Here is a 14,205-nt window from a genome sequence, read left to right as displayed (position 1 = left end):
TGCGGACTTGTGTTTCAGCAGTGCCATACCAGCGGTGGCATTATGAGAAACATCTTTATATGATATACATCCCCGTGGTGTACATCGGGTAACTGTAATGCAGGGGCACATTAAATTTTAAAGTTCATAATTCGATGGCAGATGGTGCAAAAGACACCAGTTTGTAATCTTTTGAGGACGTTCTGAATGTCAGCTACAAGAATATTTAATAAAAAATAGCAATAGCCGTTAAAAAATTTTAATGCATGATCCAAGGTCGTCGCAAGGTAAAATAGATAAAAGCACAAATAGATAATGTCTCCCTCGATACCATACACTATTTTGTATCATTTCCATTTTTCCAGATATTTGAGCGTTTCTAGTTAAACAGGACATACTGTATGTATTGCTTTTCTTTCCATTTTCTATATAATTAAAAAGCAACAAATCAAGAGCAAGCCAGTAAATATAGTTATATACAGTATGTCAAGTACAAGAAAAGACAGTATTATAGATATCTTTGTTTTTTTGTTTATTTCATTCAACTAATTGTAAAACGAAAAAGGTTTATGTAAACCTAACGATGTATACTTGTCTTCGAAGAGAAATCTTATAAGTTTAGTAATTGACAAATTGAGAATATAAACGAATAAGGTCAAATTTCTACATATTTAGAACAATGATACAATTTGTTTTTATAATTTTATTGAAATTCGTGAAACTGAATTTATCAATGAATTTATACCAATCTAGAAAGAATTGTTTTCTTTTCCGGATAAAATTGTATAAACAATAAACAGTATAAACAGTTTCTACTTTTTAACTATTAAAGACTATTATATTTAGAACTGTACTTTGTATGAAAGAAATTTTTAAATCTTCGACGATGAGTATTATAGATATCGCTCATTTACTACAACAAGGACATCACCTGAATAACTTGAATTATTGATACAGAAAAAGCAATTGTTCCTTGTATGTACCTCTTTTGGAGTTTTATAAATTAACTTCAAAAATTCACCACGTCAGGGCAACAGTTATCCGCTGTTATCTATACTAATAGCTATCGCTGTTGCATCATCATGAAACTATAACAGTTTAAAACATTCAAACTCGTTTTCGCTAAAATCGTGATTTTCCTGTTATGTTATTGTTGCAGCAAATGAGCGATATGTAATGTATACATATGTATATATACGTGTATCATATAATGTTGTATATATATATATGTATACGTATAAATATAAAATTAATATGTATAAAAATAATTTTTTATTTTATTTTTTCTTTGTTATGCTAAATTTGTGTGATAAAATCATAGCAAACTATGTCATCTAACATCTGTACAACATGGAACTAAAAATTAAGAAATATTTAAGGACAAAAAAGGAGAGAGGTAGGAAAGGGCGGAAGGAAGAAGTGGGGAAAAAATTTTTTAAATAGATTCACATAGAGAAAGGAACAACGAATTTTGTAGTAATTAGTTACATTTTTAGCGTAACCTTATTGGATCATCTTCATTTATTTATTTGTTTATTTAATATTCAAATTCCTAAAATTAAAAAAGTCACACAATTTATTGATTCTTATAACAATAGATATTCACGTTAACATTTTCATACTTTCCTTTCACAAATTAAACGTTGCCATTAACACGTCACGACCTCTCGTGGACCTATAGTGCCTATTGTTAGAAAACGATTGCGAGTTAATATAATATGTATACAAAAATATAAACATGTATATTAGAGTTTCATATTACAAAGCGTTCGTACATGAAAACAGTACGAGCTAAATTTACGTAAAAATCTCTCGTTAGAACGTACAACGTACGTTACTTTTAGAGTTTAGCATTTAATGCTTAATGCTTGATAAATCTGTTTCTTCGCGCGTTGACTATAAGACATAGTTATTAAGTATTAAGGATCACTGAGAAAAAAGTCGATAAGTGAACCAGACAGAAAGATATGATTAAAGATAAAAATTTAATATTTCGAAAATATAATTTAATTCGAAAATGTGATCTTTCTAAGACACGCATTGTAAAGCTATGTATCATGTCAATTAAAGGCATAAATTATACTGTATGTTATTCATAATTGGCGCCTATACGCGCGATACGTCTAGATACTACATACAATATTATAAATATATCAAAAAAATAAGAGACTGGACATAACACGCGACTATCTTAAAACTAACGGATAGTAAAATTCCAAAAAATTGTACAATCACGCTCGGATATCCACCAGGGGTCCGAAATTATTTAGATTATAAACTTTTTTGCGTGTCTGCGTGCTGCGTGCGTGTGTGTGAACAAAATTCGATAAAACAACACCTGCTCAAACCTATACATATTTAAATACACCGTCAGGATGCACTAACCTAACTATAAATTATTATTGCAACTATCAGCTTTTTCTTTCGACGCTGGAACGTGCGATCGATCGTGCAATTCATTGTTAGTCCCAATTAGTTTAACGTTTCTCACATTTTTTTATATAAAAAAGACAGGAAAATGCATCAAGGTGACAATATTGTTCACACAATACAATGAAACAACAACAAAAATCGAATGTTCTTTCATTCGAGCGAAAAGAAAAAAACGTATAGTTATGAGAAATCTTTTAAGTAATAATGTTAAAACGAGAGATACCCATTAGTACAGGGTTAATGACAATCGAGGTCTTGAAGGAAAATTGCTTTTTTCTATTCTTCCACCATTTTACGCAATTTACTTTGAAAAAACTTAGTATAACTATTTCAAAATAATCAATATCGTTTACTCTTAACAGTCAATACTCTATTGTTAATAAATAATAATTTCAATTTATTACAAAATTAAAATTATAACGCTGTTAGAAATTCACTATAGATGAAAGAGTATAGATCATGTTCTAACATTCAACAATGATGGAGATATGACAAAATATAAAGATAAAGATTAGGCGGAAGGAGGAGCGAAGAAGCAAGCAAACAGACAGAGCAGAAAATTCTGTACTAGTGTTGTAATTATTCATCAGAAAAAAATTAAAAAAAGAGCAGTAAAACGTTCCTTTAGATCAAACTTGTAAATAGTGTAATGATCCTTTAGTTTGCAAAAATGACTGTTTTGTCATTTAAATTTATAAACAAAGACTCGAGCATTGTTCTTCCATATATTTATATATATTAGTTCCAGTTAAATTTTATGTAAATTTCTATTTTCTTATTTGTTTCATAAACTCATTAGTAATATTACACTATGCATTTCAATCTAGTATGCTTTTAAATCATAATTGGCATATGTTTAAGTCATACTTTTGTATCTAAGTCAAGTTTCTTCTCTAAACTTCTAACATATAATATACTTGTACAAATGTACTTCCTCTTTATAATATTAACAATGCTCGATATAGTTTATAAGCTAATACGAGCAAATACTGAATTTTGAAATACAGTCTAATCAAATCTGACATTATAACACAAATGCTAACGATACTAATAAGAAACAGGTGAATAATAAGAATGTTAACCATGTATGAATGATATTATATAACTATTGCTAAAAAATAAATTATGGAGTTTATCATTGACATTTGTTTAAATATCGTAATGTTACTGTTATGTTAATCTAAAAAGATTTATTTGTGGTCTAAAACTTTACATACAACAATTAAATATATAATAATTTGGAACTATTCATTGAACTATAATCATTATTCTCTAATAAATTTTTATTTGGTCGAAACTCTAGTACGCTTGTTCCATGAAAAGTTGGTACCATAACTACGAGGCTTGGGACTATTAACATTTGGTTTCTGAATATAATATTCCCATCCCATCTTATTACAATGTGCAATAGCTTCTTCCTTTGTAGTAAATGCTACCTGAACATTAGACAAAGGGTCTCCACTATGAAGCAAAATGTATCATTAATTAAAGTTTCTATAAGTAAAGTTTAATATATTATATCATACTGACGTGGAAGTCCATCCCATAAGAGGATTCTCCCAACGTTCACGTGTATCAAAGTCCAATTGCCAATAATTTATGTTATTTGTTCCAGATTGCATAGCACTTTTTGCAGGACAATAAATACGTACTCTACGAGTCTTTATATGAGTTTCTGGAACTCCTGAACAAATACCAACATCTTCACATTCTGATACAACAATTAATGCTTCTTCCCTAGCTTTTCGAGCCAACAGTTCTTCTTCAGATATCAAGTCAGTTCTGGGTCTTTTTGATACTATTATTTCACTTTTTGGTTTAGTATCTGTACCTGTATTTGCGAAAAATCTTCTTGTTAATCTGTAAACCAAATTGAAAGAATTGATTTTGTTTTTTTCCAAGTCTCCTAATTGTAAGATTATATTTAGTGTAGATGTAATTATAAATTGTTATTACATATAATTCTTTTTAATTGTCTTATTTTCAACAAAAAAGGAAACAAAAGAGAAAACATCATGGAACACAACCAACCCATATCTTGTAGAATTACTGCCTGAAGATAATAACGATAATATACGAAGTGCCATTTTGAATAATACAGGTTAAGGTGGTACACTTAATATTGTTGTAGTAGTTCGGCTAAATAAAAAAACTCTTGTTGAGTATTGAGTTTTTACGCATGCGTTAACATATGCAAAAAATAGTAGTATGCAATAAATATTTGTAATTTTACAAAAATACTTTGCACTACGATATTATAAAAATACTGTACTTCAATATCATTTAACATTAAAAGACAATAGTACTTTTGTGCATCAATAAATTATTTCTGATATCATTTTCACTTGACTCTATATCCCCACTTCAAGAGATATGCGCAATAGAAATGAACATATAATTACGAATGGCGAATTGAAATTACGAGTAGAAGCACCGACGACTAAAGGTACAGAATAGACGTGATATTCGACTCTTTTTTGTGTCCCACGTACCACGTTTCCGAATTCGCTTTTTAAGAAAACTTATTTATTGATTAAATTTAAGAAATTATATAAATAGTGTATGATTCATACTTATTTTTACAATATAATTATTGTACAAGCATTTAATTAAAACTAGTATAAATTAATAGTCGTGTTTCATGCAATATTTTAGGAATTAACAATCTGCAGCTCCTATTACAATAGAGATACATTGGTATATCTTGAACGTAACTACCGCAATCTTTTTTGATTAATATTAATAAAAAAAAAATTTATTTGGTATTATTGAAATTACTGAAATTGTTTAACGGTCATCGTTTGTACCAGTTAGTGTTTTGATCTACTAAAAATAGTTTATGAATCTTCATTTACACCTTCTACGCTTAAAAGGAGTATAATGGTAAAGTTCAGGGTCTAATTAGGATGATAGGATCGCAATTGATGCATTTGAAAGATGCAATTAATTTATATACTTGTACTTGTTGCACACTATTGCTCACTTTTAACACGAGATTACGCGATTAACATTATCGCCTTCTTTGTCTAACCTTCGCCTTCTTTTGTTCTAACAAAGAGCGCGATACATTTGCGACATGGGTTGACATAGGAATGGTTCTTAACAGAGAAGACGATACTATGCGACAAGGACAGACAATACGAATGGTGTACAGAGGAGTCGAGAACAACGAAGTGAATAGAAGAAGTTTTAATAAAAACAATAACTATTCTATTCATTAAAAATGCCTATTGATCAAAAACGGCTTAATGGTCCAGAAGTAACTGTGCCTTATCATATTTACTCTGATCTCGATGAAAAAAGTGACAAAGTAAAACATGATCTTAGTGAAAGAAGTGATAAACGGACCAACAATGAAATGCGAAAAATATGTAAGACTGTGAATTACATCATAATTTGATCGGTATCTACGATCTTTTCTATACTTTAATATGGAAAAGGTTATTTAAAAAGTCAAAATATTATAAAAAAGGAAATGTTACAAACACTTATAGGTATTTTTAATGTTAAATTAAAACTAAACCTAACCATATAAATGCAAATTAAGTGAATGAATGTAAATAGTAAACAGTTAAAAAGAAAGTTTAATAAAATATTTGTTAACAAAACAGCTGTGGTGTAGACGTAGAGCATGGTAGAACTCTAAGTCATTATTTGTGCGGTTTAGGCTAAGGTTACGCTTAGATTTAGTGAACGAATCGTAAAATTACAAAATTTAATATACGATTTGAGTTAGGTTTAGACCTAGTTTTAATTTACAATTAAGAGCACTTATAATTGTTTGCGACACTTTTCTTGTGATATTTGCTTATTTAAATCTTAACATATTAAAGTTCGAAAAATTTGGAGATATGGACTAAATTGCTGGCTATTACTTTTTACATTATCGATAAATATATGCAAGTAGACAATATAAAAGTAATTGTTTACGTTTCTATTTGTACAGTTTTAAAAACAGGTATAGTTAGTCAAGCCAAAGGTTCTGCATATATAGAATTGGGAAATACAAAAGTAGTTTGTTCGGTGTTTGATCCTAGGGAGGTATCAAACAAGAATGGCTACTGCGCACAAGGAGAAATTTATTGTGAATTTAAATTTGCACCATTCTCTTGTCAAAAACGAAAAATTCATCAGCAAAATGCAGAAGAAAAACAATATAGCTTAATTTTACAAAGGGCATTAGAACCAGCTGTGTGCTTGGTAAATATATGTATATATATTATCAGTCTTATTAATAATTTAAAATAAAAAACATAAGTAAGATATATGTGTAGAACATTCTATTGATTATGAAATTTTTAAAATTTCTAAAATTATAAAATTTTATAAGTTTATATTATTCTTTTAACATAGAATTATGCATGTAATAACTTTTACAAATTGATATAATTACTGATAGAAATGTCATTTATCTTGTTCTAATAGAATCAAGACTAAAGTTTGCAATCTAATTTAAAATGGATTCAGTTATGTACATAGTAACTTACCTTTTAAAAAATTATTTGTCTTAAATAAAATCAATATATATATATATAAAATCAATTTATTTTTATTTATTTAATTTATTTTATGTTTTATATATTCTCAGAATCTAGTTAATTTTTTCCATATATTATGATTCAGTATTCATAAAGAAAATATTATGATTACAGTATGTATCAAATATTTTCACTCATTCCTGGTATTAAAAATAAAAGATTGCATTTTTTTAAAACAAAATATGAATATATTGTGCATATGATAAATTGAAATATAATATGACTCTTTCAGCATGAATTTCCTAATTTTCAAGTAGATGTATATGTAATGGTCTTGGATAATGCTGGTTCTTCATTAGCAGCTGCAATTATGGCTGCTAGTACCGCTTTAGCTAATGCAGGTGTTCCTATGTTTGGTTTAGTTACAGCTTCTACCATAGTAAGTAATATCATTCAAAAAATTACTACTAAGGTTACAATTTTTTCATCAACTATGTTTTATTGTCTGTGTTTTAACTATTAATTTTAACAAAAATACAGGGTATATATGATAATCATTATCTAATGGATCCTACGGACATAGAAGAAGCAATATGCAATACACAACCAGATAACCAAGGCGATTTTAATCATGGGACAATTACATTAGCTAGTCTTCCACAACATAATCAAATATCTGAAGTATTTTTAATTGGCAGTATTAACACGAACTCTGTTGTACAAGCAACAGAAATTTTAACAACAGCTAATAAAGATATTTGTCCTGTACTTCAACAATGTTTAGTAAAAACTATTATGAAACTACATAATTAAACAAAATAGTAAAATACTTAATTAAGAAACAATTTTGTGTTGTATTTAAATATATATTTCTATAATAAAAAAGTTGTATAATATATATACTTGAATATTTATATAATTCTTATCTGGCATATAAATACCTAATCAATGTTACAATACATCAAAACGCCATCTAATTTTTACAAAGTTATGAACATATTTAAGGATATGGATAATCGTATAAATACCTTTCTTCACTATTATTTGCATATAATAAAATATCAGCCATCTCTATTTAATTGGAACTATACTTAATGCATTAAATAAAATAAAATTTGTTTTACACCAATAATATATACATTATATAAATATATAAGTTAAAAATCAAATTGTATAGCAATAACTACCTCTCGATCAAGGCACCATGTTATCGAGAAGACACTTTACTTCCTAAGTGGTCGGTATTTTTTCAGGTTATTCCATGAGGATAAATTTTGAAGATCCTGCTTTTAAAAGTTGTCTAATAAAGCTTTGATTGATGAATGTTTAACTTCTCCTTAAATAATTACTTTAACAAAAATATTCTTTAATTCGTTCATTTCATATCTTTAAATATATATTTCACTACATATTTTAATCATTTCTTAAATCTTTTAACATCATAGAAATACATAGAAAAAGTTTATCTTATTGGTCTTTCAGATAAAAACTAAGATAGCTTACCTCAGTTTTACCCATGTAACGCATAATATTAACGGTTTTAAAGAAAAATAAATTCATTGCTTTTTAAAACTCTTCAAAATGGGATAGATATTATCAAATGCTTCATAGATCTCTTGCCTAACTTTTGCTCCTATTCAAATGATAGTAAGAAAGTTAAAAGAAATATAGAAAATAGTTTGGAGAATGAATTATCAATATATACAAAATCTCTACCTAATAAATATACAATAATTACTAACCTGTTAAAACTACTTTTCCTGAAACAAATATCAGTAAAACGATTCTGGGTTTAACCATACGATATATTAATCCAGGGAAGAGTTCTGGTTCATATGAAGAGAATTGTCCATGTGTAAGTACTAATCCTTCTAATCTAATTGGAAATTTCACATCACAGCTGCCTACCATGTTTTGTATTTTGAAATCAAGAAATTTTGCCTTTATCCAAAATAGATTAAATTAATAATAATCGATAAAAAATAAATGATATATCTTAGAATATTTACTAACAGGAAAACCAAGCTTTTGAATAATTCTGGCATACTTTCTTGCAGCCAATCGAGAATCTTCTTCACTTTTTGCTCCAGTGCAAACCATTTTTCCACTACTAAATATTAAAGCAGTAGTTCTTGGTTCCCTTATCCTCATAATAACTGCGGCAAATCTCTTTGGATTATATTCTGCATTTCTAGCATGAAGAGCTATTTTTTTTAAATCTAACTTGCAGTTTAAATTAACTGTAGAAACAATATTCCTGTAACATAAACAGAACATACTAAATATTTTTCATTATAAATTAAAGTTTTTACTAACTGAAGTTGTGGTAGTATTGCTGGATCTGCAGAAGCTGGTGTCATAGGTGTCATAGGACCAGGAGTAGACGGCGCTATAGATGGAGGAGCTATATGATTACTATTTTGTAGATGTGGAGACATCATATTTTGCTATAAAGAATATAATATTTTTTAAATTAGTATTACAGATAGCATTCAATAAATTTTCAATGATTATATTTAATCATACCGGTGTTTGTGGTTGCATAAGACTTTGTGGTGTTGCAAAAGTAGGTGCTGTTGCATAGGCATGCATAGTTTTTTGTGGCGTCCCAATCATAAGCATTCCACTTTGGATGTTTGGACTCATAGCATGCAATTGTTGTAATTGATATTGTTGTTGTGGTTGTTGTGGTTGCTGCGATTGTTGCTGTTGCTGTTGTTGTAACGCATTAGGCAAAATTTGCTGATCCTCCTCTGGCTGATGTAAAGGAGTACCAATGCTTGGTATGCTAAATCCAGGACTAGGCAACATCTGATCCATTTTTTTCTTTTATGTTGGAAAATACAACAATAGCAAATACGTAACTCCAAAAAATGTTGAAATAACTTATAGGTAGACAAATAATTGCTGAAGATCCATAAACGTGCAGTACACTTCTATAATATCAATGGTGCTCATATCTTAAAAAAATCTTAAACCATTATATTCATAGGTTATGTTCTTCGATAAATGATACTTTGAATTTCTGTCATTATACTTGCTGAAAAAATTAGTATATAAACTCCTTACACAGAAATAAATTCAAATTTTTATTGTATCCTTGTTCTTATTCTTATTTCTTACTCATTCTTGTTTGTTTACAACTACTTAATTTGAAGATTACCATAGATTTGTAACTGCTAAGGTGGGTTTGAATTTTTCTCGCCACTAACAGAGATCAGTTTCTTTTTTCGAAATTAATTCGCAATGATTAGTAGGGAGGTGCTACGATCGCCCAATTACAACGCTTTTCCCTGCTTCGAATTATCCCTGCGTAATGGCGCGGGTAGCGTGAATGGCGCTACCAACATAATGTAATGCTTTCATAAGAATGAAAGTAAATTAAAGTTTTATGGAAACAAATTGCAAAACCGCAAGTTTGAAGGAAATTCATAAGTTAAGGGTTAGTATTAGTATATAACTACACATAATTATACGGTGCAAATGAATTAATAATGGAAAGAAGTAGGCAAGGTTAAACTGTTTAAATGTTGCGGGCTGTGTAAGGACGGTTTAAGAAATGGGCGATTTAAATCTATTGACGTTAATATATTCTGAGTTCACGGATAAGTTCTAATATACAATTTTATATAAAATATAGACAGAAAGTACATAGCTATGATATCAAACCTTGACTTTGATGAAACCCTAACCTTGAGGACTTATTGCAAAGACATTAGAATCGCTGAGGAGTTACCTGTTCAACAGCTTTGCCGAATCTATAAAATAACAATCAAAGGAAATAAATAAAAAAATAAATAGGCTTGTATAATGTATAGATATTTTTTCCTGTTATTAGTAACAGGTTCTCGCTTAATTTTTTACATATCTTTATCTATAACATTTAAACAGACACGGTATTAGATTAGGTTTGGGATATTCTTTACTCTCCGGTCGCCTCAAAACGGCTGATTACCCCGATCAAGTTAATTTCCAGCGAACTTAAATTCAATACTCATTTGTGTGGACCAGTCAGATGATAGCTAGAAGCCAATATAGCATCGAAGTAACCTGCCAAATACGATAAAAATTCTCGACTTTGTGTACGCTTAATCTTTGAACTACTGGATTCCGCATCTTAAAACTTATTTTTTTAGGTCGAATCGTCACGTCAGTAAATACAAGATTGCAAAAAGAACGGCTCAATAATGTTTCGTCCCCTAAACTAAAATTTAGCCTTTTAATCAAATCATACAAGTTATAGATATTACATAAATGTGAGTTGCGTTGCGACGTTGTGCTACGTTACTATCTAACAGTAAGTACCTAGTTAGTCACCTTATGATCATTCGTATTTATCATTTATATAATACATATGTATATAAATGATTTATATTTGTATGTATATATGTAAAAGCATATGGTGTACCACGAATGAGTAAAACTAAAGATTTTTACTAGCAATTATAAAATACACGTTGTATTAGGTATAGATGATAACAAACATACCTATTTACTTGTACAGCACATGTATTCTTACTAGTTCTACTGAGTCTAAACTAACACACATAGAAAAGTTCAGATATGTAATTACTATAAATCTTCTAATTTTCATAGATTAAAACGCAACTAATATAATTAATAAATATATAATATAATTAATAATAATATAATTAATAAATTGAAAGCAAAGATAATAAGATACAAGGGAAAAGTTATTAAGAAGAAGTAATATGCCAGTGATGGACTCCTCTAAATCATTATTAGGTAAAATTGCATATGTTTTTATAATTTTTCAAAAATAAAAGGCTTTAATAAAATTTAAATTATCTTTAATATATATATTACTTTTCTATAAAGGAATAAAAAAGTTTCACAATTTTCTTTCAGATGCAATTTATACTTCTCAAAAGTATGGGAATGATGAGACTGGCAATGGTACTGACACTAATCCTTTTAAAACGATTTTAAGAGCAATGCGTTATGTAGGAAAAGAACCATTTCCACCATTTTATCAAGATTCTAACGAGGATGGAAAAAAATATGTGATAGTATCGAAATCACAATTTAAAAAAGCACAAAAAATTTGGGCAAGGAATGAATATAAAAATGAAGACAAACAAAAGAAGTTATTAGAGGATGAAGAGAAAAGATTGAAAAACTTGGAAGAAGCTAAAACAATTATAATTCAAGAAGATACCACTTTGTCACCTGCAATTTGTATAAAAATTCGAGATAGTATCTATCATCGAGATCAACGAGTAAAACTTTTTGGATGGGTGCATAGGCTTAGACGTCAAGGTATAATATATATATTTGTAACCTAAATTTTAAATTATGTATTCACTTTGTACCTACTAACTTAGCATTAATATCTCACACATTTTTAGGGAGGGCACTTATGTTTATTACATTGCGAGATGGAACAGGCTTTCTACAATGTGTACTTAGCAATATTTTATGCCAAACGTACAATGCGTTGACCTTATCCACAGAAGCTTCCATTGAAATATTTGGAACTCTCAAGATCGTACCAGAGGGAAAAAATGTATGATACCAGATGTAATTTTAACAAGAGCTTCTCAAATTTCTATGTTTCTTATCCTTTCTAGGCTCCAAATGGACATGAATTACATGTTGATTATTGGAGATTAATAGGAATATCTCCTCCTGGTGGTGCAGATTCCATTTTAAACGAAGAAGCTCTTCCTGATGTGCAGTTAGATAATAGACATATTATGATTCGTGGTGAAAATGTAAGATAATTGGTATAATAAGCCATTTATTAAAAGTCTAACTATAGAAAAATAATAAATATAAATTTTCATTTGATCAAATAAATTTCAATGAATTCATTTGTTTTAGACATCTCGCGTATTACTTGTGAGATCTGTGTTGATGCAGGCATTTAGGGATCACTTTAATGAAAAAGGTTACAGTGAAGTAACACCACCAACATTAGTGCAAACGCAGGTAGAAGGTGGATCAACATTATTCAAGCTAGATTACTTTGGGTAAGCATACCACTTATTTGAATTTATACTTGTTCATTAAAACAGCATTATATTCTTAATGTAATTTAATTATCATTTGAGAATTTAACCTTTTGTTTTAGAGAAGAAGCATTTTTGACTCAAAGTTCACAGCTTTATTTAGAAACTTGCCTTCCAGCAATGGGTGATGTATATTGTATTGCGCAGTCTTATAGAGCAGAACAATCTCGGACTCGGAGACATCTTGCAGAGTAAATATGCAGAATTTGATGCTTTTTCTTTAATATTCAGAGCGTATTTTAAGTCAAATTCATATAAAACATTTAACTTCCAGATATACACATGTGGAGGCAGAATATGCATTTATTACATTCGAAGAATTATTGGATCGATTAGAAGATATGATATGTGATGTCGTTGATCGTGTCCTTAAATCAAAGTTTGGTTATTTAGTCAAAGAATTAAATCCCGATTTTAAAATACCACGAAAGCCATTCAAAAGAATGGATTACAAAGATGCAATCGAATATCTTCAAATTAACAATATAACCAAAGATGATGGAACATTTTATGAATTTGGCGAAGTACATTCAATAAAATTATTTGATTATTGTTTTGCTACAAAATTCTTATCCTTCGTTTTATTTACGTTAGCGGAAAAAAGGAGGGAAAGAAATAATAATCTTTTTCATCTATAGGACATTCCAGAAATGCCAGAGAGAAAAATGACCGATATAATAAATGAACCGATAATGTTGTGTAGATTTCCTGCAGAAATCAAATCATTTTATATGCAACGTTGCGCTGATGACAAACGTCTTACAGAATCGGTGGATGTGCTTTTACCGAATGTTGGTGAGATAGTTGGAGGTTCGATGCGTATTTGGGACTATGATGAATTGTTGGAAGGCTATTCTAGAGCAAACATAGACCCAAAACCATACTATTGGTATACCGATCAGGTAGGCATCATTGATTCTGTTTGTGATGACATATTGTCTTATGTTAATTTTGCTAAATTTTTTATGCACTTTTCTTTTAGCGAAAATATGGAACTTGTCCTCATGGTGGATTTGGATTAGGTCTTGAAAGATTTTTATGCTGGCTTTTGAATAGATATCATATACGCGAAGCATGTCTTTATCCACGTTTCTTGGAACGTTGTCGACCTTAGAATATAAGCTATGAACATTATCATTTATATCTGATGAATGAATTTGCGTTATTAACAGATAAATTATTGCAAGCTTTCAGAAATTTAATTCCGACAGAATTATTGAAAAATGAGAAATCTCTGTATTCAGAAATAAATCGAGATTAAAGCAATTATCAATTTATGAATT

At 29.1% G+C, this 14,205-nt stretch overlaps 4 protein-coding genes across 14 annotated transcripts; 2 read left to right on the top strand and 2 right to left on the bottom strand.

Moving 5' to 3' along the window:
* Positions 1-3,582: 3,582 nt before the first annotated feature.
* On the bottom strand, positions 3,583-4,555 carry ND-18 (NADH:ubiquinone oxidoreductase subunit 18). 2 transcript variants are annotated; one of them, XM_069130745.1, is made up of 3 exons: positions 4,444-4,555; positions 3,943-4,272; positions 3,583-3,873 (listed from the first exon to the last, which is right to left on the bottom strand). In XM_069130745.1, the coding sequence occupies exons 1-3, from the start codon at positions 4,497-4,499 to the stop codon at positions 3,696-3,698; spliced, it is 564 nt and encodes a 187-aa protein (XP_068986846.1). In that variant the 5' UTR covers positions 4,500-4,555; the 3' UTR covers positions 3,583-3,695. The 2 variants fall into 2 exon arrangements, with proteins under 2 accessions (XP_068986846.1, XP_068986845.1); XM_069130744.1 differs by having other exon boundaries at positions 4,369-4,499.
* Positions 4,556-4,785: 230 nt separating this feature from the next.
* Positions 4,786-7,790, top strand: LOC138188713 (exosome complex component MTR3). 3 transcript variants are annotated; one of them, XM_069130742.1, is made up of 4 exons: positions 4,786-4,858; positions 6,359-6,612; positions 7,183-7,329; positions 7,431-7,790. In XM_069130742.1, exons 1-4 carry the CDS (start codon positions 4,786-4,788, stop codon positions 7,701-7,703), a joined length of 747 nt encoding a protein of 248 aa, XP_068986843.1. In that variant the 3' UTR covers positions 7,704-7,790. The 3 variants fall into 3 exon arrangements, with proteins under 3 accessions (XP_068986843.1, XP_068986842.1, XP_068986844.1); XM_069130741.1 differs by lacking the exon at positions 4,786-4,858 and adding an exon at positions 5,605-5,783; XM_069130743.1 differs by lacking the exon at positions 4,786-4,858 and adding an exon at positions 5,768-5,906.
* Positions 7,791-7,855: 65 nt separating this feature from the next.
* Tbp (TATA binding protein) lies at positions 7,856-10,191 on the bottom strand. Of its 3 annotated transcripts, XM_069130739.1 has the most exons (7): positions 10,054-10,191; positions 9,417-9,930; positions 9,207-9,337; positions 8,904-9,147; positions 8,633-8,831; positions 8,394-8,523; positions 7,856-8,173 (listed from the first exon to the last, which is right to left on the bottom strand). In XM_069130739.1, exons 2-6 carry the CDS (start codon positions 9,708-9,710, stop codon positions 8,447-8,449), a joined length of 945 nt encoding a protein of 314 aa, XP_068986840.1. In that variant the 5' UTR covers positions 9,711-9,930; positions 10,054-10,191; the 3' UTR covers positions 7,856-8,173; positions 8,394-8,446. The 3 variants fall into 3 exon arrangements, with proteins under 3 accessions (XP_068986840.1, XP_068986841.1, XP_068986839.1); XM_069130740.1 differs by having other exon boundaries at positions 7,856-8,176; positions 9,417-10,130; XM_069130738.1 differs by having other exon boundaries at positions 9,417-10,130.
* Positions 10,192-10,223: 32 nt separating this feature from the next.
* On the top strand, positions 10,224-14,203 carry AsnRS (asparagine--tRNA ligase). 6 transcript variants are annotated; one of them, XM_069130729.1, is made up of 12 exons: positions 10,444-10,702; positions 10,782-10,972; positions 11,027-11,187; positions 11,487-11,636; positions 11,760-12,170; positions 12,260-12,417; positions 12,482-12,625; positions 12,735-12,883; positions 12,985-13,113; positions 13,197-13,446; positions 13,561-13,824; positions 13,905-14,203. In XM_069130729.1, exons 4-12 carry the CDS (start codon positions 11,603-11,605, stop codon positions 14,034-14,036), a joined length of 1,671 nt encoding a protein of 556 aa, XP_068986830.1. In that variant the 5' UTR covers positions 10,444-10,702; positions 10,782-10,972; positions 11,027-11,187; positions 11,487-11,602; the 3' UTR covers positions 14,037-14,203. The 6 variants fall into 6 exon arrangements, with proteins under 6 accessions (XP_068986832.1, XP_068986835.1, XP_068986830.1 ...); XM_069130733.1 differs by adding an exon at positions 11,287-11,356 and having other exon boundaries at positions 10,444-10,972; XM_069130731.1 differs by lacking the exons at positions 10,444-10,702; positions 10,782-10,972 and adding an exon at positions 10,224-10,332.
* Positions 14,204-14,205: the final 2 nt, after the last annotated feature.

Source organism: Bombus flavifrons, chromosome 17 (assembly GCF_040668555.2).
Source record: "Bombus flavifrons isolate JBK064 chromosome 17, iyBomFlav1_principal, whole genome shotgun sequence".
Classification (NCBI taxonomy): domain Eukaryota; kingdom Metazoa; phylum Arthropoda; class Insecta; order Hymenoptera; family Apidae; genus Bombus; species Bombus flavifrons.
Note: the sequence above shows the minus strand (reverse complement) of the source record. Positions and strands in the feature narration are given on the sequence as shown.

Coding starts and splice junctions, on each gene's coding strand:
- Tbp (XM_069130739.1), bottom strand. CDS start 9,710: ATGGATCAGATGTTGCCTAGTCCTGGATTTAGCATACCAAGCATTGGT. Junction 9,148..9,206: donor GCAATACTACCACAACTTCA/GTTAGTAAAAAC, acceptor TTTATGTTACAG/GAATATTGTTTCTACAGTTA. Junction 8,524..8,632: donor AGGAAAAGTAGTTTTAACAG/GTTAGTAATTAT, acceptor TCATTTGAATAG/GAGCAAAAGTTAGGCAAGAG.
- LOC138188713 (XM_069130741.1), top strand. CDS start 5,636: ATGCCTATTGATCAAAAACGGCTTAATGGTCCAGAAGTAACTGTGCCT. Junction 6,613..7,182: donor TAGAACCAGCTGTGTGCTTG/GTAAATATATGT, acceptor TGACTCTTTCAG/CATGAATTTCCTAATTTTCA. Junction 7,330..7,430: donor TAGTTACAGCTTCTACCATA/GTAAGTAATATC, acceptor ACAAAAATACAG/GGTATATATGATAATCATTA.
- ND-18 (XM_069130744.1), bottom strand. CDS start 4,499: ATGGCACTTCGTATATTATCGTTATTATCTTCAGGCAGTAATTCTACA. Junction 4,273..4,368: donor ACAATTAAAAAGAATTATAT/GTAATAACAATT, acceptor TTTGGTTTACAG/ATTAACAAGAAGATTTTTCG. Junction 3,874..3,942: donor CTTATGGGATGGACTTCCAC/GTCAGTATGATA, acceptor TTTGCTTCATAG/TGGAGACCCTTTGTCTAATG.
- AsnRS (XM_069130731.1), top strand. CDS start 11,603: ATGCCAGTGATGGACTCCTCTAAATCATTATTAG. Junction 12,418..12,481: donor TCGTACCAGAGGGAAAAAAT/GTATGATACCAG, acceptor TATCCTTTCTAG/GCTCCAAATGGACATGAATT. Junction 13,447..13,560: donor CATTTTATGAATTTGGCGAA/GTACATTCAATA, acceptor TTTCATCTATAG/GACATTCCAGAAATGCCAGA.